Source organism: Eumetopias jubatus, unplaced genomic scaffold, assembly GCF_037043125.1.
Source record: "Eumetopias jubatus isolate StellerSeaLion01/CBP00866 unplaced genomic scaffold, mEumJub1_p1.0 scaffold_7, whole genome shotgun sequence".
In the NCBI taxonomy this organism is placed as follows: Eukaryota; Metazoa; Chordata; class Mammalia; order Carnivora; family Otariidae; genus Eumetopias; species Eumetopias jubatus.
Window position 1 is genome coordinate 86,235,860 of NW_028274813.1, and position 27,839 is coordinate 86,263,698.

Below are 27,839 nucleotides of genomic sequence, written 5' to 3' on the forward strand. Positions count from 1 at the left end.
GATCACTTTGGCTGACATAGGGAATAGAGTGGGTGAGCGGGAAACTAGTTGAGGGTTATGTAGAAGTTGACCTAATTCACACAACGTATTTTCTTCCTCTAAGACAATAAATGCTTAATGCACTGGGTGCTACCCTCATAATGGACAATGTGAGGCCAGGAGATTGGTAAAGTCCTAGGAAGAGTATGGCTTGTCCAGTTTACTGACAGGAATAGGAAGGTACTCTAGGATTGTGGTACCATATAAAAGTAAGTAAGGGAAAATGTATAGGATTTGAACAGAGATGCTGTCATTTCATGTCATAAAATTCTTGGGTAGGCTTTTTTGGGAGGGCTGGGGAGGGCTAAAAGGAAAAAGTCTTTCAATTAGGTTTTTTGTTTTGCTGTAATGCAGACTCCATGCCTAGGGTGGAGCCCAATGTGAGGCCTGAACTCACCACCCTGAGATCACCTTAGCTGAGATCAAGAGTTGGACACCAACTGAGCCACCCAGGTGCCCCCAATTAGTTTTTTTTTTTTTAGATTTTATTTATTTACTTGACAGAGAGACACAGCAAGAGAGGGAACACAAGCAAGGGGAGTGGGAGAGGGAGAAGCAGACTCCCCTCGGAGCAGGGAGCCCGATGCAGGGCTGGATCCCAGGACCCTGGGATCATGACCTGAGCCAAAGGCAGACGCTTAATAACTGAGCCACCCAGGCGCCCCTAGTTGTTTCTATATCAAATATAAATCCAATCTTTTTACATATGTAATGACTCAGTGATTTTGGTACTTTATAAATGTCTTAACTTGGTCCTATTTGCAATCAAAACCTCTTCAGCCTTAATTCATTTAATCTCTGAGATTATGAGTCTGGTACTTAAGGGACTTCATTTAAAAAGAAGCCATTGGCAGCTCTGCTTCATTTCTGCTGTCATTTACTACCCTTACGGTTTTAATGATGAAGTTCTTGCAGGCAGAGGTTTTAATATTAATTTGTTAAACCAACATTGATCAATTAACTCTGGTCATCTAAAATAATACTGTTATGTGTGATTATAGGGCTCCCCTAGAGACTAACATGTGAATCACAGATTCATTTTAAGGACTGAATGAATCTTCTACCACATAATTCTAGACAATTATTTCCCTGCTTCCTCATTTCAAAAAGCAGCATGCACAACACTGTGAATAAATTCTCAATTTCTGCTTAAAAAATTTATCAGTGCTGGGGCGCCTGGGTGGCTCAGTCGTTAAGCGTCTGCCTTTGGCTCAGGTCATGATCCCAGGGTCCTGAGATCAAGCCCCGCATCGGGCTCCCTGCTCACTGGGAAGCCTGCTTCTCCCTCTCCCACTCCCCCTGCTTGTGTTCCCTCTCTCGAATGTGTCTCTTTGTCAAATAGATAAATAAAATCTTAAAAAAAAAAATTATCAGTGCTGCATACCTATAGCCCATGTATTTTTCCATGGCATCTCCAACCCCCAAAACCCATTTTCAATTGCACGTAGATTAATACCTTCAAGTTAATATCCCCAGAACCTAGAACAGTACTTGGTACAGGGTAAGCACTCAATAATTATTTGTTGAATAAATCAATGAATGAGCTCACACTTCAAAGTTTGGACTTCTAAGTCCAGAAAATTGATTTATTCAGTTCAACCCAGAGCTGATGAGATTCAGGAGAATTGCTTCACACCAATTAAACTCACAACACACTAGTTTTTAAGCCAGATTCAATTTTCTTCATTCACTGGCATCAAGTTTTCTCCCTATGAAACTAAATTACAATCAGATGTCTGCTTGCTACGGGTGGAGCAAGAAAGGCTACTGAAAATGAATCATAGTGGCTAATATCAATTCAACAGGACACCTCTCATCTCTACTAGGTATCTGTCAAAAGTCTGTAGGTCAGCTTACCTTTTTTTTTTAAGATTTTATTTGAGAGAGGGAGCACAAGCAGGGGGAGCAGCAGAGGAAGAGAAGCAGGCTTCCTGCTGAGCAGGGAGCCTGATATGGGGCTCGATCCCAGGACCCTGGGATCATGACCCGAGCCAAAGGCAGGCACTTAAACGACTGAGCCACCCAGGCGTCCCTCAGCTTATCCTTTTCTCTAGAGACTCAAAATCTTGTTTTTTGGTCTTACCTTCCCTATGTTTCACCTTCTTTCTGTTAACATTTTTTTTGTTCATTTTAAGATACACTGTCTTAGAACATCTTCAGGCAAGTTAATACAATGAATAAATAAAATCTTAAAAAAAAAAAAAACAGTTCTGCACAGAAATTTATTCATGCAGTCATTCAACAGTTACTAAGTGCCTACTATGTGCCAAACACTGACTTTATAGCAGAGCTTAGGCTCTATAAAGATTCATTATCTGTAATTTACTACTACTACTACTAAATTTGTTAAAATTTTTGCTGAGACCAAGAATGAAATGTACTGGAAAGATGCTGGGGTACCTCATGACATTTAAAGAAGAGCTGGACAACTGGACCTCAAAGGTAGGCAGAAGGAAGTAAGGTGGCCTGGAAAATCATCACTTCATCAGGAGTTTGTGGTCTTCCCTTCAGGGTGCTGTCATCAGTCACCAAATTCTAAAGTCCTGGGAAAGAGAATCTTTCTGTTATCACTGCATACAATTCACCTCAAAAGTTAAGAGGCTTAAGATAACTTCTCCCTCACTCATCTGTAGGTTGATGGGGCTCTTGCTGAGTTGAGCAAGAGTGGAGCAACTCTTGCTTTAGGTCTTCTGCAGTTGCATTCAAACATTTGGGATGGAATCATCTGAAGCCTCGACTAGGCTGGATGTCCAAGATGGCTTCTTCGCTCCAATGTCTGGCTCTTTCCCTAAACAGCCTCTCCATATCGTTAGCTTGAAACAGCACGGTGGTCTTAGAGTAGTAAGACTTCTTACATGGCTGCTGGCTTCAACCAGAGTGAGCATTCCAAAAGATGCAAGTGGAAGCTATAAGTCTTGTTATGGCCTATTCCATGTCACATCTGCCCTATTCTACTGGTTAAAAATGAATCACTGGGCTAGCCCAGGCTCAAGGGGAAGAGACTGCATAAGGGCTTGAGTACTATTCATTGAAGGGACAGCTTTGGAGACTAGCTACAAAGAGAATTGATAGTTCCACTGAGGTACTTACATCCCACCTAGAGGCAGTTCCAGATTTTATAGAGTTTGAAGCATATACAATTTGGAGGGCTTTCTTTGAAGAGTGGATGGGGTCCATGCAACTAGCGGCCCTGAAGCTAAAGCTTCGTTGGCTTCAGTTAATTTGCTTTTGACCTTCCCAAACCAGCTATGTCCTTCCTAAATCAGCTAAGAAAGCAAACACAGCTTTTGGGAGCCTACCTACTCTTGTGTACTATGACAATTTCCAGAAAAGAAGGAATCATTGTGAGCTTTCTCCAGTCCTCAACGGAAGTGTCCAATGTTCAGTTCAATATAATCTTGATATTTGAATGACTAAAACCCAGGTCTCCTGACTTCCAAAAATGAATTTTCAAATATATCATATTCCACAGTGTTTTAAAATTAATTTTTTTTTACAAAAAAAACAACAAAAAACTGATAGAACTGGAAGGCTCCTTTTTTTTTTTTTTAAACCCACTATCCTTTCTATATCTTTTTTCTCTGGTTGCTCCTTAAAATGTTGATGTCCTTCATGATTCCATCCACCACCGTAATCAGATGACTCCTAGTTATCTATCTATAACCCAGACCTCTGTGGTTCCAAATACATACTAGACATTTCCATTTGGATGTCCCACAAGAATGTCAAGATCTGTGGCCAAAAGTTAATTTATCTTTATTCCTTATTATGATGAGGCACCATTCAGTCATTTTCAAAGACATTTACTGACCACATACTATATGCCAGGCACTGGGAATACAGTAGTAAAGAACACAAAGTCCCGGGGTGCCTGGGTGGCTCAGCTGGTTGAGCGACTGCCTTGGGCTCGGGTCATGGTCCTGGAGTCCCGGGATCAAGTCCCGCATAGGGCTCCTTGCTCAGTGGGGAGTCTGCTTCTCCCTCTGGCCCACTTTCCCTCTCGTGCTTTCTATCTCTCATTCTCTCTCTCTCTCTCAAATAAGTAAATAAAATATTTAAAAAAAAAATCTTTAAAAAAAAAAAAAAGAACACAAAGTCCCTGTACTCCAAAGAGACATTAAATATGTAAACAGGGTCATTAGAGATTGTGATAAATGTTATGACAAAAACAGTGATGAGATAAGAGTAAAGCCTCCTAAGGGAGGCTTCTTGCAGGAGGGAGATCAGGGAAGAGCTTTGTGCAAAGGTAACATTTGAACTTTGATTTGAAAGAAAAACCACCCATGCAAAGAAGTGTGGAAAGAACATTGTAGGCAGAAAGAATAGCAAGTACAAAGTCCAAAAATAGGAAAGGGCTTAGTAGCCTTACATGTCTAGTAGCAATGAAGTTAATGAGAGAGAATAACATAGGGGATTGATGGGAGGTAGGAGTCTAACAATACAGGACCTTGTATGCTATGGTAAGGAGTTGGAATTTAAAAATAACAAGCCACTGAATGGTTTTCAACTGGGTGAAAGGGGTGTCAAAATCTGATTTACATTTTTAAATAAGCAAACTGCCTGGTGTGTAGTGAATGGATTGTGGAGGGGCAAGTGGGTGAGAAGGAAAACCAATTGGGAGGTCATCATAGAAAGGCCGAGAGAAAGCTTGGACGAAGGTGGTAGCAAAAGATAGGGGGGTAAATGGATTCAAGATTAATAGTGAAAGTAAATCACCGAACTTGGTGACTGAATTTAGGGGGTGAGAGAAAGCAAGGATAGCTCTCAGGTTTTTTATTTCAGCACCCATAGACTGGTGTCACCACCACTCATTCAGTCTCCAAAAGGATCATTCTCTACTTCTGCCATCATCCTCTTCACCCCCACATACAATCAGTCACTGTATTAGTTGGGGTTATCCAGAGAAACAGAACTAATAGCATATGTGTGTGTGTGGAGAGAAGGAGAGAGAAAAGGAGAGAGAGAGAGAGAAAGATGTTAAGGCACTGATTCACAGATTGTAGAAGCTGGCAATTCTGAAATCTGCAGAGCAGGCCAGCAGGCTGGAGACTCGGGCAAGAGCTGCTGCTGCAGAGGCCAAAGGCAGTCTGGAGGCAGAATTCCTTTTTCCTCAGTGTGGGTTTTTTAAGGCCTTCACCTGATTGGATAAGACCCATCCAAATTTTGGAGGATAATCTGCTTTACTCAGAGCTTAATGATTTAAATGTTAATCACATACAATAAGTATATTCACAGCAACAACTAGTGTTTGACCAAAAAATGGTTATCATGGCCTAGCCAAGTTGACACATAAAATTAACCATCACAGTCAATGAATTGTTTTAACCCTTAAATATTTCTCAGGTTAGTTCTTTCCTGTTACCATCGCTTTACTTTAGGCTTGTGTTCTCCTTTAAATAATTCATAAAATATTTGCTTTATGGTATTAGATACTGTGCCAAATGCTGGAGATACAAATGTGAATAAAAGATAGATTGTGTCCTAGGGACCTTGCGTTCCAGGCTTCCCTGCCTTCTGCTTGCCTACTTATCTATCTTTATAATGGATGACTGTGTATCATTGCCTCTCACACTTTAACAGGCAGTCATCTGAGGATCTTGCTAAAGGTCAGATTCCGATTCAGCAGGTCTGGGATGGGGCCTGAGATTCCGCATTTCCAAGAAGCTCCCCAAGTACTGCTGTAGATCAAGAATAAACTATGAGTAACTGGGCTGTAGAAAATCGCTCCAAAGACCATGTTTATAAAAGGTGTTTGGTAGGAGCACCGGGCTGCCTCAGTCAGAAGAGCCTGCCAATCTTGGTTTCGGGGTCCTGAGTTCGAGCCCCACCCTCGGTGTAGAGATTGCTTAAGTAAATAAGTAAATAAATAAATAAACTTTTTAAAAAAAATGTGTATTTTTAGAATCCCTGAAAGGATACACAAGAAGCAGAGAACCGTTGCTCCTAGAAAGAACTGAATGGCTGATCATTGTATATACTCTTTTATATACCAAGTACGTGTATTACATATTAGAAAATAAATTAACAAAAGCAAAGTAAAAATATCTGAAACTGCTGCCCTCTTAACACCCTGCAGTGGAGCCCAGTGGCCCAAAGGATAGCGCGCAGTTTAGCCCATCTTAAACCCTTTATTATGATCAGTTTACCTATTGAGCTTATCTCCGATTGTGCCAGTCAGGTCTGGGAGCATTCAGGTCTGGGAGCATTCCTTCCACCGGAAATGCACTTGAGCAAATTTCACGTGGTCTTTCAAACTCCAGATACCGCAGCACTTACCCAGGAAGCCTTTCATGCACACCCCCCCCGCTCCCCCTGCCGTTAAAGTTATTACCTTTTTAAATTTAACCTCATAATGCTTCTTTTTGTTGCAGTCATCACACTGTGTCGAAATTGTTTACATGTCTATCTTTGCTACTTGATTGTGCGCTCCTTGAGGACAGGTCTAGAGATTAGGCCTACCGCAGACTGAGTTCCGAAATTATTCTGCGAAAGAACCATGTACTGGCCTCAAGGGGCTCACGGGAAGGGAAAATCCTCGAGTTCTGGGGCTCTCTTCGATCCCTTCGTGACTAACTCGGGGCAATCGTGCCAAAAGCTGAATTCGAGCACCCAGGCTGGGAAGGCGGCCAAGAACGCGGGCCGGTCCACTCGCTCCTTCCCGGGCGACGGGCCCACGCTGGCTTCCAGAGGGAGCTCCCCTCCGCCTGCGCGCGACGCCCCCTCCGAGGGTCGGGGCCGTCGGTCCACCGCCCCCACTGGCGGGCCTGGCGCTCACAGCCCGCTTCAGAGCGCAGCTTGGAAAGCTTAGGGGTCTCCTTGGTATCCGCCAACAACCCCGGGCGCCAACCAAAGTGAACAGAGGGAGGGTGCACCCGACCGGTCGGGGCGGGGCTGGGGCTGGGGCTGGCAGGGGAGGGCTGGCGAGGACAGGCGAGGGCCAAGCGCCTGGCAAGGGGCCGCCCTTATAACTTCCTCGCACTTACGTTTCCTCCCCGGGGCCCAGGCCGGAGCAGCCCTCTCCTAGCCGCTTCCTCTCGTCCCGCCCCACTACCTTCAGGACCACTACCTCCACGCCGTGGAGTACTGTACACTTGGTCTCACCCTCCCGCCCGACTCTCGCGCCGGCGGCCGCATTCCACGCCCCCCTCTCGCCTGCGCACGCGCGTCGCCCTGCCGCCGCCGCCGCCGCCAGAGAGGGCGGGGCCTGCCTGGGCCGCTGCGCACAGTCAGCCACGGTCCCAGCCTGCCCCGCGCCGGCCAACGAGAGCAAAGCCAGTGACTCACCTCCGCCGCGCTAACTCCTCGGAGCTCTCCCCTCACTCACGCTCACACCCGGTTCGAGATGGCGGCGGCAGCGGCAGCGGCGGGGGACTCTGATTCCTGGGGTGAGGAGAAGTTACGGGGGCAGGGCCTGGGCCAGCGCTGGCCTCAAGCCGAAGCAGGCACTAACGCGGCTCGCTCTCTTCCGTAGACGCGGACACGTTCTCCGTGGAAGACCCTGTGCGGAAGGTGGGGGGCGGCGGCACCGCCGGCGGGGACCGCTGGGAAGGCGAGGACGAGGACGAGGACGTCAAGGTGGGTGCGGGCGGGGGCTCCGGGCTGCGCGGGAGCGGACGGGCGCTGTCGCGGGCGGGGATGCCCGCCAAGGGGCGGGCGGGTGGACTCTGGGCCCAGAGGCGCCGCCCGGGCCTGCGGGCTGTGGGTCCAGACGCGAGCGTAGGGCTCCCCGGTGCCCTTCTCTCCTCTGCTGGCCGGCCACATGGGCCGGAGTCGAGCAGCGTGGCCTTTTGGACTTCCTGGGCGGGGGCGGCCCCGGCCTCAGCCCGTCTTTAAGGGTCTGCGCCCAGGCCAGGATCCCACCCGCCAACTGGCGACGGGAGGTGACAGCAGCGGCAGGGCCCGGCCCACGTGCAAACTTCGCGGTCTGGAGCCGCTCGCCAGAAGGATCTCGGAAGTTGGGGATTGAGCCCCATGGTTTTTCCCATATGGAAAGTCATGCAACCCACCTGCCTTTTTGAGCTCAGGCCTCCCCAAGTGTCAGTAATTCATTTATGTTTCCGAGGGCTCATTTGTAGAGTTTGTTCCAGCAGTTAGATGAAATACTGTGGTTTAATTTGTCTTTTTTTTTTTTTTTTAACACAAGACAAATAGAAGCAGTAAAGTGAAATAACTTTAGGCTTCCCTCTCCCACCCTGTGGTAAAAGGATGAACCGAGTACTAAGATAGTCAGCGACTAGTGGTCAGAAACCTAAGGTAGTCCTTACAGCGACCTGGAAAAACGGACAGTTGACAGAGTGAGTTATTTGTCTACATACGAACGACACCTAAGGAAATACTGGTTAGAATAGACGAGGGGCCAATGTTTTTCTCTTTGTCGTTTGTTTTTGAAGACTGCTGGGGACTCATCAAATGGCTTCAGATGACATTATGACTAGTGCGTTCATTTTTTTGTTGTTTTTAAGTAGCTAACAAACCTTTCAAGCCCAGAATGTTAAGATTCTTATTAACTCTCAAAATCTTTTTATATTTGTGCAGATAAAGTTTTGTATGAATTGAGAAAATGGTTTCTCTTGGTTTTGATTCGCTTAGTGGATGTTTTACTTTCCTAACTTCTACCCTTCAACACATATTGGGAACCCTGTTAAGTCCTTCTGCTTGGGTTGAAAAAATTTAATCTAGATAACACTGAACTTAACACTATTTTTGTTTGGATTTTACCTTTTTCTCCTGAGTCTGATGAGGTTGATGTCCAGTTTATGGAACAGCTTGAGGTTCAGGAATAATATGAGCTTTGCACACATTGGAATTAATAAATGAGTAGTACTCTTGTGAAGATACTTAGATGCTCTATTTACATGTTGTAGAGACATGGGAATGGATTGTCTTATCAGACTCATTGCAAGATATTAGTTAACCTCCCTACATTGTAGTAGACTTTCTGTTTTGAGCCTTCAAATTTGTCATTTCACTTTATCCTTATCGGATGCAGCCGTTACGACATCTTTCTGAAAATTGGGAATAATTTAGCTAATGAGAAGAAAAGATTAGAGAAATCAGAAAAGAAGTACCAGAAAATGAAGTCTGAATGGAGCAGTCTGAAGTGATACCATGAAGTAGCCTGCCTGAGATTATTGGATCTAAGGGGTGTCAGTCCGGATAAATATAATTCTGACCACTTGGAACTAAGAGATTTACAGGTTGTAAGAGACCATAAAGGTCATCTTGTCCACTCACTCTTTCAGTGCAGATTCTTTCTTTTATGCAAATATCTTGTTTCTTTTACATAAACATTGAAGTTGATCTTGGAGAAAAACTGAACTTGTCCATTTTATTTCTGAGTTGAAATGTTGGTTTATTTCTTTTGAATTTCTTCAAGATTCCCAAGTTATGGTATTCAAGGAATAGTTTGATTCCTAGGCTTGGGAATCAGACCTGGATGTATGTTACTGGCTTGTCATTTTCTCTATTTGTGGTCATAAACATGTTCTTTAATCTTTCCTTTTAGTTTCCCAATCTGTATTTTCATTATAGGAGATAACTTCAGGGGGTTGTTTTGCTTTATTCATTCATTCATTTATGGTGGGAAGGGAGAGAGAAAATCTTAAGCAGGCTCCACACCTAGTGTGGAGCCTAAGGTGGGGCTTGATCTCATGAGCCTGACATCATGACCTGAGCCGAAATTGAGTCCTACACCAACTCAGCCACCCAGGCACCCCTGTTTTGCACTTTAAATGATTTAATATGTCTTAGCATTATGCAGAGTTGCCTAGCACTTGGGAGGCACTCAATAAATGTTAATACTCTCTTACTTCAAGATGTAGTCTTAATTTTTCTGGCTAAAGGAAAATATACTGGTTAGATCTAGTATCTGGGGTTTATTTTGTGCCACATTTTGTGATTTCCTGAGCTCCAGAGTAAGTTCACTCCACAGTGGCTATTTATTGTGAATTTTGGGTTTTGAATGGGATGAGAGTTTACTTGCTCAGAGTTTACCAATCTAGAGTTGAATTTTGTCACTTTGGATGGTAGCGAGTAATACCAAATTTCTGAATTCTGATGTTTTAGTACTTAATCTTTTTGTAAGGATGCGAAAACAAGGCTTAGTTTTCATGAGATCAAACAATCATAACCTTTAAATAGTACAACATACAAATTTTTTAAAGTCTTCAAAGGTAAGATATGCAGAAACAGAATAAGTTCTTCAGTTTATGTCATCATCTAGTGTTTAATCTTTTTAAGAATATAGATTTAATGTCATTTGTAATGTCCTGAGAAATGAAAAGAAAACTGAGGTCTTTGTTACAGTAATTTGCTTCAGTAGTTTACTATCTTGCAGTAGACATTACAACATTTTGCTGCCCTTGACTTTTCAAGTAGGTGTCTGGTAGTGACAGAAATGGATTTAGGTGAAACCATAGAATTGTTAATATTCATGAGGAGAGAAGCCTGTGCTTCTTCCCATTTAAAAAGATGACAACTAGGGGCCCCTGGCTGGCTTAGTCGGCAGAACATGCGACTCTATCTCAGGGTTGTAAGTTCGAGCTCCGTGTTGGGTGTAGAGATTACTTAAAATTAAAGTCCTTTAAAAAAAAGATGAGAACTAGGAAGCATACTCTCCTGTCACATTTGTTATTTTACCTTTCTTACTGTCATGTTATTCAGAGGTCGTGGGAGGAATCGTTCACTTAGCATGTATCACTGGACTCCTTCCCCATTGCTGAAGTGATGTGCAGGTTGTGTTGACTAAGAAGGCAGTGAGTACCTGTCCTTTGCAAGCAGGGACAATACAACTTTTACTCCATTTTACTAGTCTCCTAGCATTTCAGTATAGAACAGATTAAAAGCTGGATTTATTCAAAGTATGTAGAATTGTTTTGAGGAAGCCTCTCCTGGCTGTGTTTAGACATCTCTGGCATTTGCTCCTGTAATGTTTTTACAGAATTTTTAAGAAAGATCTGAGAATGAACTTAGTGGAAAACTGCCTGTCTCATCCTACCCATGCAACCATCTCTTAGGATCCCGTCTGGCTTAATAGTTTAATCTACCAGAGTAAGGACATCTTTCAAATATTGGAAATAGCACTTCTGAAGAAGGGGATCTCTGCTTCAGAGAAATGGGAGATTATTGGGAAATACTCAGAAATTGGGCATTTTGCCAGGAAAAGAGTATCTTGAAGTGTGTGTGTAACTTCTTATGAAAAATTCCAGACGTAAACAGAGGTAAAGAGAAGTTTAATAAACCCATGAGAAATCTTATTTTTTTCTGTATCTCCACTTACTGTTCTCCCCTCATCAGATTATTTTCAGGAAAATCTCAATTATATCATTTCAGTTCCCTGATAGTTTTTATAAATTTAGTAAGTCTTTAGTTAGAAAGCATGTTTGTTACTGAAAAATATTTACCTAATGTGTTTGTCATCCTCGATGACTGAAAATAAATGGAGGGTGACAGCTCCATTTGTTTAGTGTTCAGTATCTTGATCTTGCTTTAGCCAAGCATTTAAAGTAGAATTGATTAATGACAGTTCTAAATATTGAGACCAGGTAGGCATGGAGATGGAATTCAACTGAGTGCTGAGCCATAATACATAGTAGGATGTTAAAAACTTAATGAATTGAATTAAATGAAGTAGAATTTATTGAGGCAGGTACCTTGGCTTCCAGAAGCCAGGATAGTCCTGAGATGAAGAACATTTGAGCTTCTTTTAAAAACTGAACTTTGCTGGGAAGTCTAGTCTTGCCAGAAGCCTGTTACAGAGTTCTGAGGCCTCTCAGAGCAGGTCAGTACAGCTTACAGAATATCAGGAAAAGGCTCTTTTCCTGTAAAAGGTTATTCTTTATCTAAACCAAACTACTTAAAGAAAAGGAGGAGTATATGTTAATTAATGGACTCTTGCTATGGGGCAGAAGAATTTTATCCTCCTTTGAAGCTACTTCTATTTGGCCATCTATAAATATATCTTGCTTAAGTTGGAAAGCATTTTCAGCCCTAAATGTGTTCTCTTATTGCATGTGACATTCTGTAGTTGTACATTATAAAAATGGCAGATTAGCCAATTACTGGCTATATTATTAGAAATTTTTAAAAAGCAGGATTTAAAATGTTTTCAGTTCTCAGTCATGTTCAGTTGGGAAGCAGGTTTTTTTTTTTTTTTAAGATTTTATTTATTTATTTGACAGAGACAGCGAGAGAGGGAACACAAGCAGGGGGAGTGGGAGAGGGAGAAGCAGGCTTCTCGCAGAGCAGGGAGCCCGATGTGGGCCTCAATCCCAGGACCCTGGGATCATGACCTGAACCAAAGGCGGACACTTAACCGACTGAGCCACCCAGGCGCCCTGAGAAGCAGGTTTTAAACTTGAAAAGCAGCCATCTTTCAGAGAAATGGCTCAAGTGATACTGGGTGTGTGTTGTAGAAGAGGATAGACAAGCCAGTGGTTTATAAACTGCCTCTGTTTTAAGGAAGCCGTAGCCATTTTACAAGAGCAAGCTAAGTGTTCTTTTGAAGATAAGTTGAATATTATAGTTAGCAGATTTATTACCTACCGAAAATAATTGGGTAAGGAATTTACTTGGTTATTGATAGGTATTCTCTGGAACCAAATAACCATTTAGAGCTTACTAAATTACAGATTTACTCGCTATTTAAATGTGTTAGTTTTAGTTGTTTCTTTAAGAACCTTTTTTGAATTTTATCTGAAGTTGTCAGCATTTACAAAATCCTAGTGTTTATAGAAAAATAGGGCAGATTTTGACATTCTACCTTACATGTACTTGGGCACTTGTAAATTTTATAACTAAGGAAACAAAAACTTTAAGTTCTTGGAGAAAATTACCTGACCTGCTTTTGGGATTCCAACTATTTGGAAGGGTGACTAGTCTCTTTGTTAACATCACTGTGCTCCCTTCTTTAGGGACTTGTCCCCATTGTGGTAGAAACTTCAGGGCAGATTTGTTTTGAGCATTCTGGAGTGAGGGTGACAGGCAGGGTTTGCCTTTCATGGTTCTTTTATGAACACAGGAGCAGGTTCCATAGCTGTTCCCAGGACTTGTTGATAGGAACCACTGCTTTTGCTTCTAAAATCCATTCTGCGGTGGAATTCTAGGTAGCCTCATTATGTCTGAACTGATGGGACAGTTTAACTTGAAGGTCTGGAATAAAGTTTATGCTTTGATGGGGAAACCGGGAACAGGAATAGAGGTGGTACGTAGAGTTGGTATAAATGAGATACTGAGGGAGCAGTGATATGGGTGGGGGTGATGTTTTACTGGGAAAGGGAACTGAGAAATGCTCCTCTGATGTATCTGTTTCTCCATTTTGGATATACTGGGATGGAGCTGCTCATTTTTAGCCCTTCTTCTCCCCTCTTGGCTTCCTCGTACCAGAGGCTGCTGGACTGTTTTCTTAAATTTGGTAGAAAATCATCACAGGCAATTTGAGATAGGAAACTGATAGAATTGTAGCTGGGCATAATACTATGTGCCATACCCTTCTCTTTGATGAGCTTTCCTACAATTCCAGTGGAACTCATTCCAGAACTGATTGAAAGAACACATTTTGGTGGGGAAAGACCTAATTCTCAGATAGTTATTGTATACTTCAGGGCTCAGGTAAGAAGTTATGTTTACTATGACACTTTAAAGGAACTTTGGTCCATTTAGAACTGTTTCCTTCATTTTTGGGGGGCTTTTTTTTTTTTTGGTTCCTTCATTATATTCACTGAGATTTTGGGATAGCTATCTCAGGGCCTTAATATTCTTATCTGTAAAATGGGGCTAACACCACCTGACTTAATAGAACTTTTGTGAGGGTTAACTGTGTTACTACATGTTAGGCCCTTTGTACAGTGCCTGGTGCAAAGTAAGCACTTGGTAAATGCTTTATCATCATCATCATCATCACTATTATTAATAAAGAGTGGTGAATATGTATCCCTTTGAAGTAAGCAAATGGTCTTCCTGTCTGAAGCACCGCCTAAGCAGAATACACTCACAGACCCAGCTTTCTCTGTTCTTTGAAGGTTAAAACAACAACAAAAAACTCCTGGTGGTTAATTTTTATTTTTAGCTATAGGGTTCCTTTTGTACTATGGTGTATTGACAACAAGCACTTAAGTTAACCAGTGAGATTATACAAACATTTGCTCTCTAATTTCTAACCTTTGTATCTTAGATGTCCAAACAGTGACTAGTAGGTTTGCTTTCAGTCTGTTAAACTGCCAAGGTAAGGTAATTATAAAAATATTTTCTTTTTTTTTTTTTTGAGATTTTATTTATTTATTTGTCAGAAAGAGAGAAAACACAAGCAGGGGGAGTGACAGGCAGAGGGAGAAGCAGGCTCCCCGCTGAGCAAGGAGCCTGATGTGGGACTCCATCCCAGGATCCTGGGATCATGACCTGAGCCTAAGGCAGACACTTAACTGATTGAGCCACCCAGGAGTCCCAAAATATTTTACTTTTATACAAATTTTTTTCTGCTGTGCTTGCAGAACCATATGGCAGCCTTAATTGGGATTTTTTAGTTCTTTGGTGGACTTAGCGATTTTTATTAAAAACAAGGCTTGGTTAGTTTAAATACCTAGACTGATTCAGATTATGACCTGTCTTACTATAAAACAGAAGCTTGGTGTCATGGCACATTAGTCACCCCTTTACATCTTCCAGTTGCATCTGGGCCTCCTGCTTTGCATCTGCAGTCCTGTGGTTCAGCTTCAAATGGCATGTCATAGTGTGCCTGGTAGTTGCTGAGACAATGGCCAGGCTACCTATAGATTAAAGCCCTATCTAAATACAAGGCTGTGTCTGTCCCTATTAAACTTAAACATTCTAAATGTGTGGAGCCTTTGGAAAATTGTTTGATAATCAGTTTATATTTAGTGACTCTGTTAGGTGTAGAAAAGACAAGAGTATAGATCCACCTTAAAGGGCCCCACCCAAGTTAGGGGGTGGGTTCAAGAAGCTATTGATAACTCTTGACTGCTCTTAAATACTGGGTTTAAATATTATATGGATTTAATTAATTAATCAGGGTTGTGTTGAAGGGAATGTTACTTGAAATAACTGAGCCATTGCATTTGGGAAAGTAAGAAATAGAGTCCTTTCAGTTTTTTATTTAAAACAGCTGCAAATTACTTTAAGAGAAGTAGTTTTGGCTTGGTTATCTTGTATTTTGTTAACAGAGAAGCTTTTTTATAGAATTAGCCAAGTTGATCTAAAAGTTAATATGGAAAAACAAACATGCAAGAATGGCCAGGAAAATACTAAAAAACCTGAAGGCCTGTAAGGGTAGGACTAGCCCTGGCCTATATAAAAACATACTATAATTAAAGTAAGGAAAGCAGTATGGTATTGGTGCATGAAGAGAAAATAGATGGTGGGATGGGATAGAAAGCAGAAATAGACTAAGTACCTGTGAAAATTTACTATATGGTAAATCACTGGACTCAGGTGGACTTTTTAATAACCGATGCTGTGACAACTGGATAACCATTTGAAAAGAGAATTAGATCCATACTTCATGCCATACAAGAGAAAAAACTCCATATGGACCAGGGATCTAAATGAAAAAACAATGGAAGTGTATATGTTCTAGAAGAAGCTGACTTGAAATCCACAGGCAAGAAAAGACAAGACTGATATATTTTACTGCATAAATATGATGGGGTCCATATACTTCAAGGGGAAACACTAGAGGCATTTCCATAAGAGAAGAAAATAATTATCATTATCGCTGCTATCATTCACTGTGTACTAGAGGTTTAGCCAGTGCAATTGGATAAATCAGTTGTGGAGGCATAAGAATTGGTAAAGAAGTAGGGCACCTGGGTGGCCCAGTTGGTTGAGCATCGGACTCTTGGTTACAGGTAAGGTCATGATCTCCGGGTCATGGAATCTGGGGCTTCAGGCTCTGAGCTCAGCGGGGAGTCTGCTTGAGATTCTCTCTCTCTCTCCCTCTCCCCCTGCTCTCTCTCTCTCCAGATAAATATCTTAAAAAAAAAAAAAAAAAAAGATTTGGTAAAAAAAGTAAAGCCATTCTCATTTGCAGATGATGTGATAGTACACTGGAAAACCCTAGAGAATCAATGAAAGGTGATAAATGGATTTTAAAAAAAATTAAAACATAAGGTAGGATATAAAATTAACGTATAAAAGCCAATTATATACACAAATAATAACCAGTTAGAGGCCATAACAGGAAAAAAACCCTATTTACAGTAGGAACGCAGAAATTCTTAGGTATGTACCTAAAGAGAAATTCACAAAACTTCTAAGAGGGAAACTTTATTTATTTATTTTTAATATTTTATTTATTTGAGAGAGAGAGCATGGGTGGTGGGGGTAGAAGTAGGGAGCCTTGCTGACCCAGGGCTCGATCCTGGGATCATGATCCAAGCCAAAGGCAGACACTCAACCGACTGAGCCACCCAGGTGCCCCTCAGAGAGGAACTTTAAAACACTCCTTGAAAAATATAGAAATAAACTTGAACAAAGGAAAGATCTTTTCCTTGGCTAGGGTAGCTCAGCATCATGATGTCTGTTCTCCCAATATTTATTTATAATTTTAATGCAATACCAAAAAAATTCTCATAAACCTGTTTCTGTGGAGTTAGAAAAGTTGATAATAAGGTGCACATGGAAAAGTAAACATGAGAATTATTAATAGAGGTCCTTTTCTTTAGGATAACTGGGATGATGATGATGATGAAAAAAAAGAGGAAGCGGAAGTAAAACCAGGTGAGCCACTGGGGTCCTTCATTTTTGGTTTTCTATCTTGGTGAGCATGTAGTGTTTGTGTTAAGACACATGATGGAATGCTCACAAAATTCAAAATTGAAATTGGTGTTTAGAAACCCAAACATCCTTCTGTTCTCCCTTTATTCTTCTCTCCTATTTCTTCTCTCTCCTCAAATCATAATCCGATTGGATTACTGCCTGCCGCTCTCTGTTTGAGTGCTGCTGTTAGGAGAGGGTAGAGGGTGTAGCCTCATTTTAATGCTCTAAATCCTGCTGAAAGTGCTGGGGAAATAAGAAGGAAGGTGTTTGGGTCTAGGGGTCAGATCGAGAGTCCCAGAACTTTTCCATTCTTACTTGCCTGTAAGTCACCATATGAAACTAGCTGGGAGAAGTTGGTCTCTTGAATATGCAAGTGTTATGTGTCTGTCTCATCCATAAACTGGAAAATATTCAGGGTAAGTGATTAAAACATTTCTTTCAGAAGTCAAAGTTTCAGAAAAGAAAAAAATAGCAGAGAAAATAAAAGAGAAAGAACGGCAACAGAAGAAAAGGCAAGAAGAAATTAAAAAGCGGGTAAGTACCATTAATTTCCTGCAATACAGAATTCTCACATCAGTCATGGTATAATGTCTTAACAGACAGCAATCTGAAGGGCTTTGTAAAGACTGTTCATGGACGCTATCAGATAAGTGAATCCCCAAACTGAATTTGTGGTTTTTGCAAAAAGGCAACCCAGAAGTTTTATGTATTAGAATGCCTTTTAAGTTTCCACATTCAGGAACAGCCATGATTGTGTAGTACCACAGTCAGTGATTTTTGCCAGTGCCTGCAGTTCTTTCTAGTTGTGATTAGTCTTTATTTGCAGTGTACATATTGAGTGAGTGAAATGTAAAAAATACCCATTTCTCTGCCATGTACTATGTAGGTGTTTTTGTTCCTGTTTATTTGGAAGAAGATCAGGAATACTCTATTAATTTTCTTAATAGAAAATACATTTACATGCTTAAAAAAATCAAAACAAAATTAAGAAGAACTCCCAACTCTTCATTTATTTATCCTGTTTTTCCTCCCTCTATCCCTTAAGTGAATATCAGTTTCTTACATCACTGAGGTATCTTTATGTATTTGGATACTCATATATTCTTATTTCTTGTTTTTCTTAAGTTTTTTTATTTTTATAGTTTTCACCTTACTTTATTTAATGTATTGTAATGTATTTAATCTTTTCATATCAGATCATAAAGAGCTTTTCAATTTTTTTCTTGGCTTTTCGTTCAGAAAGATTTCAAACATAAAAACAGAGAAAGTGAATATATGTAACAGTTGCTAATATTCTGCCATATTTGCTTCATCTCTTTTTTTATTGTTAAAATATAATCAAGTGCATAACAGACATTATGCATTTTATCTTTAAATACTTCAGTATGCATCTCTGAAAGAGCAAGGCTCTTTCTCACATGATTACATACCTAATAAACAGTAATTTTTTTAACATCCTCTAGTACTCAGTTTATATGCATTTTTCTGATTGTCCCAAAATGTCTTTTATGTATGGTTTGTTCAGACAAGGACCTTGTATTACATTAGGTTGTTAACATATCCTAAGTCTCTGGAGTGTCTTTCTCTCTTTAAAATGACATTGACTTATTGAAGAGGAGAGGAGCCCAGTTGTCTTATAAAACATTCCACTTTCTTGATTTGTCTGATTGCTTAGAGTCACAATTTCCTGTAGCTTGGCAGTTTGATTGGATTCAGATTAAACATTTTTAATTGGAGTCCTTGAGAGGTCATGCTGTGTGCTTCATACTGCATCACATCACACCAGGAGTCACATAATGTCTGTCCTATTATTAGTGATGCTAAAATTGATCACTCGGTTAAGGTGGTAACATCCTTCTGTTACAAAATTACATATCCTTGCAAGTAATCCAGTCTGATGTCAACTTCTCAACCATTTGTTTAGTATTAGTGATGATTGTTGCCTAGTTTTATTAGGGATTGCAGAATGGTGATTTTTCTCATCCTGTGATTTTTCTTCCATTTGTTATTGGCTGGCTTTTTTTTTTCCCAAGAAGGAAAAAGTAAGAAAAAAGTAAGAAACTTTGATGTTTGGTTACTTTGGATATAGTTTGTGCTGGAAGAGTAAAAGCTTAATTGTTTTCTTTTAATTACCAATTTTTCAGAGTAAGGGTGTATAATAATAACTTCAAATGGTGAAAAATGAGGGATTTTTGTGGGTTTTTGAGTAAATTTGTGGGTTTAGAGTTTTTTATAAATTCATTGTGTTTTACTCAGATACAGTAATTATTTTTTTGATGCTCATATTGTCCCAGTTTTAGCCAGTAGGAAACCCTTTAAATTGTTCAGTCTTCATCTTTTTGACAGAATCTTTGAAAACTTCCTTGCTTTCTGACAGTAAGAAGTGTTGGGTTCACCTGGTAAACTCTTCTTTAGGCCTGGAATCAGCTACATCTTTATGGTTCTTTTTAGTTGGAAATGATATTTAGAGGCCAAATCTAGTTGCTAGTAGTACTTACTGTTACTGAGGTGACCTTGCCTTCTTAGACCCTCTTTTTGGGTGAAGCTAGGAAATAAATAAATGTACATGAGTATATGTGTGTATGTGTTGTGTGTGTAAGCATTAGTTCACATTGATGTTGTCTCTTATTCTTAAAATACTGGTTTCTAACAATGTTAACATAATTTTTATTAGCTTTTCTACAATACCAGTAATACTAACAATGTAAAGCTACTGAATCGAGTTTAGGATTTCCTTGCAGTTCTTTTTGGGCTTAGAATATATCCTGCTAAGGATGTAAAATTACATCCTGGGTTCTAAAGTCATTTGTATTATTTTCCCTGTGTATTTTGATATACATTTTAGAGTCATTTGTTTCCATTTTTAAGGTTTTCTTTCTTATTTAACTTTATTTTTTAAACATGAAATATGTTCAGAAGTCAAAACGATAGTGAAATGGTACACTCAGAAGAGTCTCAGACATCCATTCCCATTCTGTCCTCTCCATCTTGTTCCCTGTCACCCCCTGTAAGAAACCATTTTCATTAGTTTTTGGTTTAAACTGATACGAAAAGATTGCCTAGATGCACCATATTTTATTTCACCAGTCTTCTAGTGATGGGACAGCTAGATTTCTTTTCTCCCAGTCCTTTACTTGATGAACAGTGCTTCCATAAATAACCGTATGTGTGTGTCATTTCTAATGGGTGTAGTCACATTTGCAGGATAAATTCCCAAATGAGAGATTGCTGAGTCAAAGGGCGGATCATATTTGTGGTCTTGATAAATGTTCACAAATCGCCCTCTGTATGGGGTTGTACTAGTTTGCATTTGTCGACAATGTATGAGTGTGCCTGCTTCCCCCAGTCAAGAACATTTGAGATACTTTTTAATAACTTATATTTGTATATCTAAATATATCTACATGTGTGTTTCTATGATCAGAACAAGCAGTAGAATCTTATAACTCAGTCTAAGAAGCCATCTTGATTAGATCTTTCTTGGTCATTGAAGTTAAAATTTATACTTCCTTTTTTGTATCTTGGTATTAGTCTCCAACATAAAGAAACCTTAGTTTGTCTTAGGTCAAGTACTGAGTTAAGATATGTGCGGTTTTGATGCAGAAAATACTTAATGACATCCAGATCTACTAAGACGGTTAAGTCGAGATATCTCCCTGAGAAATATTCTGAGAATTCTTTAACTTGGTATAATGATGTTTCTTATTTCATCTGCTTCATGAGAAACAAAATGCTGTGGATTACAGAAGTGGACTTCAGAATCAGAATCTGTAAACTGCACAGATATGGATGACCACAGATGGCGCAAGCTCCCTCTACTTTTCTTCCCACTTCAGTAAATACTGTCACAGATGTTCCCTCATAGTAAAATGCATTGGTTGTAGGAAATATCACAGTCTAAAGAAATGATATTCACTAAACCGTTAACTGGCATCTCAGAGGAATAGGACTGGGAAATAAGTGACAACTTCTATTGTGTGTGTTTAAATTTGTTAATAAGTGATAATGTGCTACCTTTTTTTTTTTAAGATTTTATTCATATATTTGAGAGAGAGAGAGAGCACGAACCAGGGGAGAGGGGCAGAGGGAGAAGGAGAACCGGACTCCCCACTGAGCAGGGAGCCCGACGCGGGACTCGATCCCACCTGAGCCCCGAAGGCAGACACTTAACCAGCTGAGCCACCCAGGCGCCCAATAATGTGTTACTTTTATAATAGTAACAGTATAAAAAGATAAATTCTTTTTATGATTCTTTGGGGAAAAAAAAACACTTTTTTATGTCTGCATAGTACAGTTGACCTTTGAACAATAGGAAGGTTAGGGGTGCTGACTCCCTGCACAGTCGAAAATCCACGTACAACTTTTGACTCCCCCAAAACTTAACTACTGATAGCTTACTGTTGACCTGAGGCTTCCTGCTGACATAAATAGTCAACACATAAGTTTGTAGTTGTATGTATTATATACTGTATTCTTCCAGTAAAGTAAACTAGAGGGGGAAAAATGTTATTACATCATAAAGAGGGGGCGCCTGGATGGTGCAGTCGGTTAAGTGTCGGACTGGACTCTTGGTTTCACCTCAGGACATGATCTCAGGGTCATGAGATCGAGCCCCGTGTCGGGCTCCACGCTGGGCTCTGAGTGTACTTCAGATTCTCTCTCCCTCTCCCTCTGTCCATCCTGCTTGTTCTCTCTCTCAAGTCTTTAAAAAAATCATAAAGAGAAAATGCATTTACTATTACTATATTTATTAAAAAAAAAAAAATCTGTGACTGAGTGGACCCATGCAGTTCAAGCCTGTGTTATTCAGGGGTCATTTGTAATGTCATAATGATGGCTATACTTTATTTAACCGTTCTGTTGAACATTTGGGTTGTCTCTAAATGTATTTGAAATGATAAATAATGCTCCATTGGACATCCTTGTGGCTAAATGTTTTTGTGCATCTTTGGCTTCCTAAGATAACTAGAAGTGGAATTATTTGATTCCGTATAAAGCATATAAAAGTATTTTAAGACTTCATACATATTTCCAAGTTGCCCTAGAAAAGTTCTTTCAAAATACGGTCTTTAGCAGCAGAATATGAGAGTGCAATCGTTCCCTTTTCTATAGTCTAAATTCCATATTTTTTAAAAAGGCTGTTTTGGAAATAAACCCAGTCTTCTGGGTTCTAATCTCAGTTCTCTCACATTGCCAGCCATGTTAATCTTCTATTACCATGGGCATGTTGTTTAACCTCTCTTTGCCTCAGATTTTTTTTCATGTAAAATCGGGATAAGAATATCTGAAGTGTTGGGGCGCCTGGGTGGCACAGCTGCTTAAGCATCCGACTCTTGGTTTCAGCTCAGGTCGTGATCTCAGGGTCGTGGGGTTGAGCCCCACATCAGGCTCTGCGCTCAGCATGGAGTCTGCTTGAGATTCTCTCTCTCTCTGCCCCCTCGTGCTTGTTCTCTTTCTCTCTCAAATAAATCTTAAAAAAATATCTAAAGTGTTTAAAAGGATGCGTGAAATATAATAAACACTTTATAAGTGTTTGCTATTATTTATGTGTTTATAAAAAAAGAATGCACACAATACAAAAATATCCTGGTCCGTCCTAAGCCAGCTGTTTTAAAACTTCCTTTCTGTCTCATTTTAGTTAGAAGAACCTGAAGAACCTAAAGTGCTAACACCAGAAGAACAATTAGCAGATAAACTGCGGCTAAAGAAATTACAGGAAGAATCAGACCTTGAATTAGCAAAAGAAACTTTTGGTAAGGGGGGCGGGGGGGGGGCATGGTGATTGCAGTGAAGTATTGAAGTTCCAGGTGAATACTGTGGAAATGTTTCTAGTTATGAAAGTTTAGAAAACATCTCCTTTTTTGAAATAATATAATACTGGCTAACTTAGATATTAGAAAGTAGTTTTTAATGTTTATATCTGAGATTTCATTGCTTAAGATAGAGTGAGATACATGTTCAGATTTTTAAATAATTGTTTTGAGTATCAAGTAAAAGATTATTAAGTCATTGGACCCAAATAAGATATACTGCTGCTTTAAATACATTAATCAGCTGGATGAAATGTGAGGCCTGTAGCTTTGAGGTTTAAATGTTGAACTGACTACAGGGCTGTGCCTTTGCTCAGGGTCATTTTCTTTCTTTGCCCTTCTTAGCCTTCTCCATGCCCTGTCTTTGGAGGGCTTCCATTTCTGTGTGCTATCCCTGCAGCTGTGGGTGGTACATGAGATAAAAGACATGTTCAGGGTCCTGTGCGCAAGGGAGTTCAGAGTGTTCCGGGGGTAAAGGGTAAAGTAAGAAACATGGCCAAAGAAATAGATAAAATCTCTCACTTTGTTTAATTAAGCTCATTGTTGTCATCACCTATTGAGTACTTTTCAGAGTAGAAGGTCGTGTTGAAACAGTTAAATAACTTTGAAATTGAAACCTAGAGCTAAGAAGGATCTATTTATCTTGAGTTTTACTCCCATCCTTCCTCTTTTTTAAAATGGATCAAGCAAGCTATAACGATCATTCTCCTTTCTGTGGGAGGTGGGATTTTCTCTCCACGAGTTGCCAGCAATCTGAGAGGAGTTGCTATGATGCTCTCGTGCACTGGTGTGTGCTTGGCATGTCTTAACTGCGCTCATCTCATTACAGGGGGCATGCAGCCATTATCCAGTGTCTTCATGGGATGGTCAAAGCCACCCATGTGTTTATTAAAGAGAAGTTTACATGGTACCTATAAATTCTAATGTGGGACCACAGTTATAGATTAAAAGGCAAAAACATGCATTCATACAGGCATCATATTTGATTAATAGGATTTTAATGTGTTTCTCATACTAAAATACTGAATCAGTGATATTGTTAACAACTAATTCACTTTACTATTGAGGAGGATACAGAGTGTACTGTCTCTTAGCCTAGAATCCTTTTAGGCCAGATTTATTTTTCTCTTGGGATTTAACACATGGTTTACTCCTGCTTAGCCTCTGGAATCAGCTGGATACTTTCACAGGAACCATCTTTATTTATTTTTTTGCTTTTTGCTTCTCTCTGCACTTCCCTGTGGGCTATTCTTAGACCTGTGCTTTAAGAGCATCCCTTTTGTGCTAGGGACTGCTTTGGTGGTCCACTGAAGACTATGGGTTCCTTCTTAATCTAATGTTTTTAAATGCATGAAGTAAAATACAAAGGATTTTACTTAGTTAAGGAAGCCTATTGAAATAGTAGGTATCAAAATATTTAAATAATTTGATACAGTAATAATGTGCTTCTTTATTAATGCATTAAGTAAGATCTAGTGGGGTCTAATAAGTAATGTAATTTGAAAACATTATTTCAAGATAACTATAACTGTAATGTGATTATGAAAATACCTGATCTACTGGTAACAGGTTTTGCTAATATCACTGTGATTTGTTGCCTATAATTAAAATGAAAGAAAATGCTAAATTAAAGGTTAGTGAAAATAAAGCTGTAAATTTTTTTCTGATCCAAATTCACAGACCTCCTGAATGCTGTCCAAGGACTCCAGTGGACCTATGTTAAGAATCTGTGCTTTAGCATGAAATAACAGGGTTGTTCAGCTAGCTAGTTGGTTTATAAACTTGAAAAGAATCTTTCTGATATTTTTAGTGCTCCCTCTTCTCCCGCAGGTGTTAATAATACAGTTTATGGCATAGATGCTATGAACCCATCTTCAAGAGATGACTTCACAGAGTTTGGAAAGTTACTAAAAGATAAAATTACACAATATGAAAAGTCACTATATTATGCCAGTTTTTTGGAAGCCTTAGTTCGAGATGTGTGTATTTCATGTAAGTAATTCAAATCTCTATCTTTGTTGGGTGGATTTTAGGAAGGGCACATCATACTCAGGAGGATGGAAGTTAATTTTTTTGCATTCTATAATAAATGTAGGATTTGATTTTTAGAACTACGTTACCTTGGGAATGTTCTGCAAATAGACGGTGAGTGTAAGTGGTTGTTTTTTGAGGCTGCCTTCTTAATGTTTTTAAAATGGCTTCCCAAAAGAGACATCTGGGCTTTGCTGACCCAGCAGCTAACAAAACACTAGTTTCTTCTTTTATCTAATTATATCTTAAAGGGACTAGGAAGTATCTTTTAGGGAAAATGATCCCTGAGCATATGGAATTGTAGACCTGAGTGAGACCACAGCAAGTGTCTATTCATTTTACAACAAGGAAGCCTGTGACTTGGTTTAAGTTGCTTAACAGAGCTGGTCCCTCTTCTCTGGGCCCGTGGGTGTGGTGCCATGCCCTGAGAGGAGTCATACATTTCAGAGGCAGGGTGTATGGGAGTTAAAAACCAGGGGTGAAGTGGCACTAACGTGGAAGGGACTGTTTTTGCTAGTATTTGCTGTTGTTAAGATTGAGAAAAAGGAATTCTACACAATGAACTTTAAATTGGGTGTTCCTTGAGAAATCTTTACTAAGCTGGAGGTTCTGAATTTGATTAGTGATATACCCATAGTTGGTATATTATTTGCACATACTTTTTTTCCTATTTTTGAAGGTGCTCTCTAACCAAAACTGATATACTTTTTTTGGTAGCTTGTTAGTTCTCTAAGGATGGAAGGTTGTGTTGTGCCGTAAACGGGCTTGTCTCTAATGGGACACAGGTTTCTGAGACACCTACCATTTTTATTCTGGTTCCTGTGGTAGAAAATGGAGACCCAAGGGGTGGAGAGTTGTCATTTGTAGTTGTAAGAATTGTCATTCCACCTTCATTCAGCCACTCCTTACTGTGCATTGAGGATATGTTGTGGAAAGGCATGGTTATCTGCCCTGTGGTCGCCCCCCCCCCACCCCCCGCATTCACGTGTGTAGATTGAGTAAGGAAGTATGGCAGGGAGCTCTGTGAGCTCTAAAGACACTTCTCGTTTCTCTTTGGTTGAACAATGGTGCTTGGTTATTACAGGTCATTATAAAGAAATTTCAGTAGTTCTGATTTGTAAGCCTAACCATAGACTGATTTGTTACCATCTTATGTTTAACAGGACAAATTCATAGTCTTTTTAAAAGTTACTCAAGTTAATGATGGCCAAATTAGATGTGGTATTCCTTTTTTTTTCCTCCCTTAGTGGAAATTGATGACTTGAAAAAGATTACCAATTCATTGACTGTGCTTTGCAGTGAAAAACAAAAGCAAGAAAAGGTAAGAGCAAGCATGCGGGGGAAATGCATATTACATGCTGATGGGAGTGTAGGCATAATATTCTAAAGTTTAGTAGGAGCCTGAACTAAAACTTTAAATGGGAACAGAGCAGGAGTGTGAATGCCATTACAATCCTTTTGTTTACAGACTCGTTCATAGTTTTCTTTTTGGAATTAATAGAAATTGCCCGGGGTTAGGGGCTGGGATCTCCCTTTGAGAACTAAAGCAATTTTTTGGTGCCAGAGGCTTTGGTGTCTGAGGGTTTCTGTACCGGAAAAGGTACCCATAGTAGGTAGTCTCACGAATTAACTCTCTTTTATCTTTAGCAAAGCAAAGCCAAAAAGAAGAAGAAAGGTGTGGTCCCTGGAGGGGGATTAAAGGCTACCATGAAAGACGATCTGGCAGATTATGGTGGCTATGATGGAGGATATGTACAAGACTATGAAGACTTCATGTGACATTTTCTCTTCTCCTGGTGTCTTCTTTCTGTTGCCCACAATCCCTTCAACATGTAGCACAACTTCCTTTCCTTTCAGTTCTGCCAAATGCTACAATCAGAAGTGCAGTATCTTTTGTGCTGGTTATTTAACCCCTTGACACTTAGGTGCTAATGTGCGAATGAGGGAACTTGGATCTTGCTGCCAAGGGGTTAAAATTGGGAACCTCAGTTGCTACTAAATCATAGTTTAAAAAAAAACCTAATAATGTTGTCATTGTTGCTATCTGATTCCATAGCAGCAGTCACTGAATTGGAAACAAAGGTTGCAACATGACAAAAATTGTGTAGTATTTACCAGCACCATTCAGTAATACAGCCTTAACCATACCTCCTTGAACTACTTCATAACTTGTCAAGAAAAGCAGTTTGCAGCAAGGGCATGTGGTGTGCACCTAGTATTAAAATTGCTTTGTCTTAAAATTGAGCGTGAGGATATTAAAAAAAAATACATTGTGAAGACGACTGCTTATCTCAGAGTGAAGATACAACGGCTGAAAAGCACTAGCTTGATATTTAAAAATTAAATGACCAAAACCCTCCAACCTTGAAGCTGAAGAAGGTAAACCTCTCCATTATTGCATTGCATTACAACTTGTGGAATCTCTCGAATGCAGAGACTGTCTAGTTTCTATTTATCAGACTGTTCCACTGATGGAGTGCTTCAGATGGGGGAGGGAAGCTCTTTACCTGTTTTATTTCCCTGATTTAAATGTCTGAGAATTCTCCTAGGCTGCAGTGGAACAACTTTAACAGGGTTTTGGCATTTCCTTTCCTTTATAAAACATGCTCAGCAAACTGCACCAGTTGACTACAGTTTGGTAAATTGTTATGTTAACAATTATGACATCTGCAGTGTTTTATAAAGCAACTAATTTAATAAAATCACTATTGTGAGGACTTAAATTTTGTGTTAACTCCCAAGAGATATATTTGGAGAGTACAGAGCAGAGCTCTTGGGGATAGAGTTCTCTGTTTACTTACAAAGCTTAATAAATGCCTGACGAGCAGTTACAGCTTTAAGACAAAAATGATGTGCCAGGCCCTAAATAGTGTCACCCTAGAGCAACAGGGATAGGGCTGCCTTCCTCCTCTTATTTATTTGGGCAAATTATTTGGTGGTTTAGATACTAAGGCCTAATTTTAAGTCACTAGAAGAGCTTATTTATTTGAAGTAATTGAGCCTGTTACTCAGGTTATGGCTGTAAGCAAGCATAGATTGGGTGATCATCTTATATATTTTAAGGAATTTAACCAAATTTGTGGTTGGAGTCTTTTGAAACCATCGGAGAATCAAAAGCAGGGACAGAACAAAAAATGTTTTAAATTTCTCTTAAATAGGAATTAGGACCCTCAATCAAAGTTCTGTTAG

At 39.9% G+C, this 27,839-nt stretch overlaps 1 protein-coding gene and 1 long non-coding RNA gene across 3 annotated transcripts in view; one reads left to right on the top strand and one right to left on the bottom strand.

Annotated features, from left to right (window-relative positions):
- Positions 1–6,870, bottom strand: part of LOC148163937 (uncharacterized) — a 44,746-nt gene extending 37,876 nt beyond the window's left edge. Inside the window, exons 1-2 of the long non-coding RNA XR_015768547.1 lie at positions 6,371–6,870; positions 2,440–2,582 (exon numbers count right to left, since the gene is read on the bottom strand). This is a non-coding gene — a long non-coding RNA (uncharacterized LOC148163937). The remainder of the gene's footprint in view (positions 1–2,439; positions 2,583–6,370) is intronic.
- Positions 6,871–7,283: 413 nt separating this feature from the next.
- EIF3J (eukaryotic translation initiation factor 3 subunit J) lies at positions 7,284–27,367 on the top strand. Of its 2 annotated transcripts, none has more exons than XM_028126654.1 (8): positions 7,284–7,424; positions 7,511–7,614; positions 16,716–16,770; positions 17,252–17,343; positions 22,448–22,562; positions 24,450–24,611; positions 25,898–25,971; positions 26,298–27,367. In XM_028126654.1, the coding sequence occupies exons 1-8, from the start codon at positions 7,382–7,384 to the stop codon at positions 26,427–26,429; spliced, it is 777 nt and encodes a 258-aa protein (XP_027982455.1). In that variant the 5' UTR covers positions 7,284–7,381; the 3' UTR covers positions 26,430–27,367. The 2 variants fall into 2 exon arrangements, with proteins under 2 accessions (XP_027982455.1, XP_087880899.1); XM_088024773.1 differs by having other exon boundaries at positions 17,255–17,343.
- Positions 27,368–27,839: the final 472 nt, after the last annotated feature.

Bases quoted from the DNA above. Each gene is read 5' to 3' on its own strand.
- EIF3J (XM_028126654.1), top strand. From the start codon at position 7,382: ATGGCGGCGGCAGCGGCAGCGGCGGGGGACTCTGATTCCTGGG. The intron at 7,425-7,510 runs GTGAGGAGAAGT...TCTCTTCCGTAG, and splicing joins GGGGGACTCTGATTCCTGGG to ACGCGGACACGTTCTCCGTG. The intron at 17,344-22,447 runs GTAAGTACCATT...GTCTCATTTTAG, and splicing joins AAGAAGAAATTAAAAAGCGG to TTAGAAGAACCTGAAGAACC.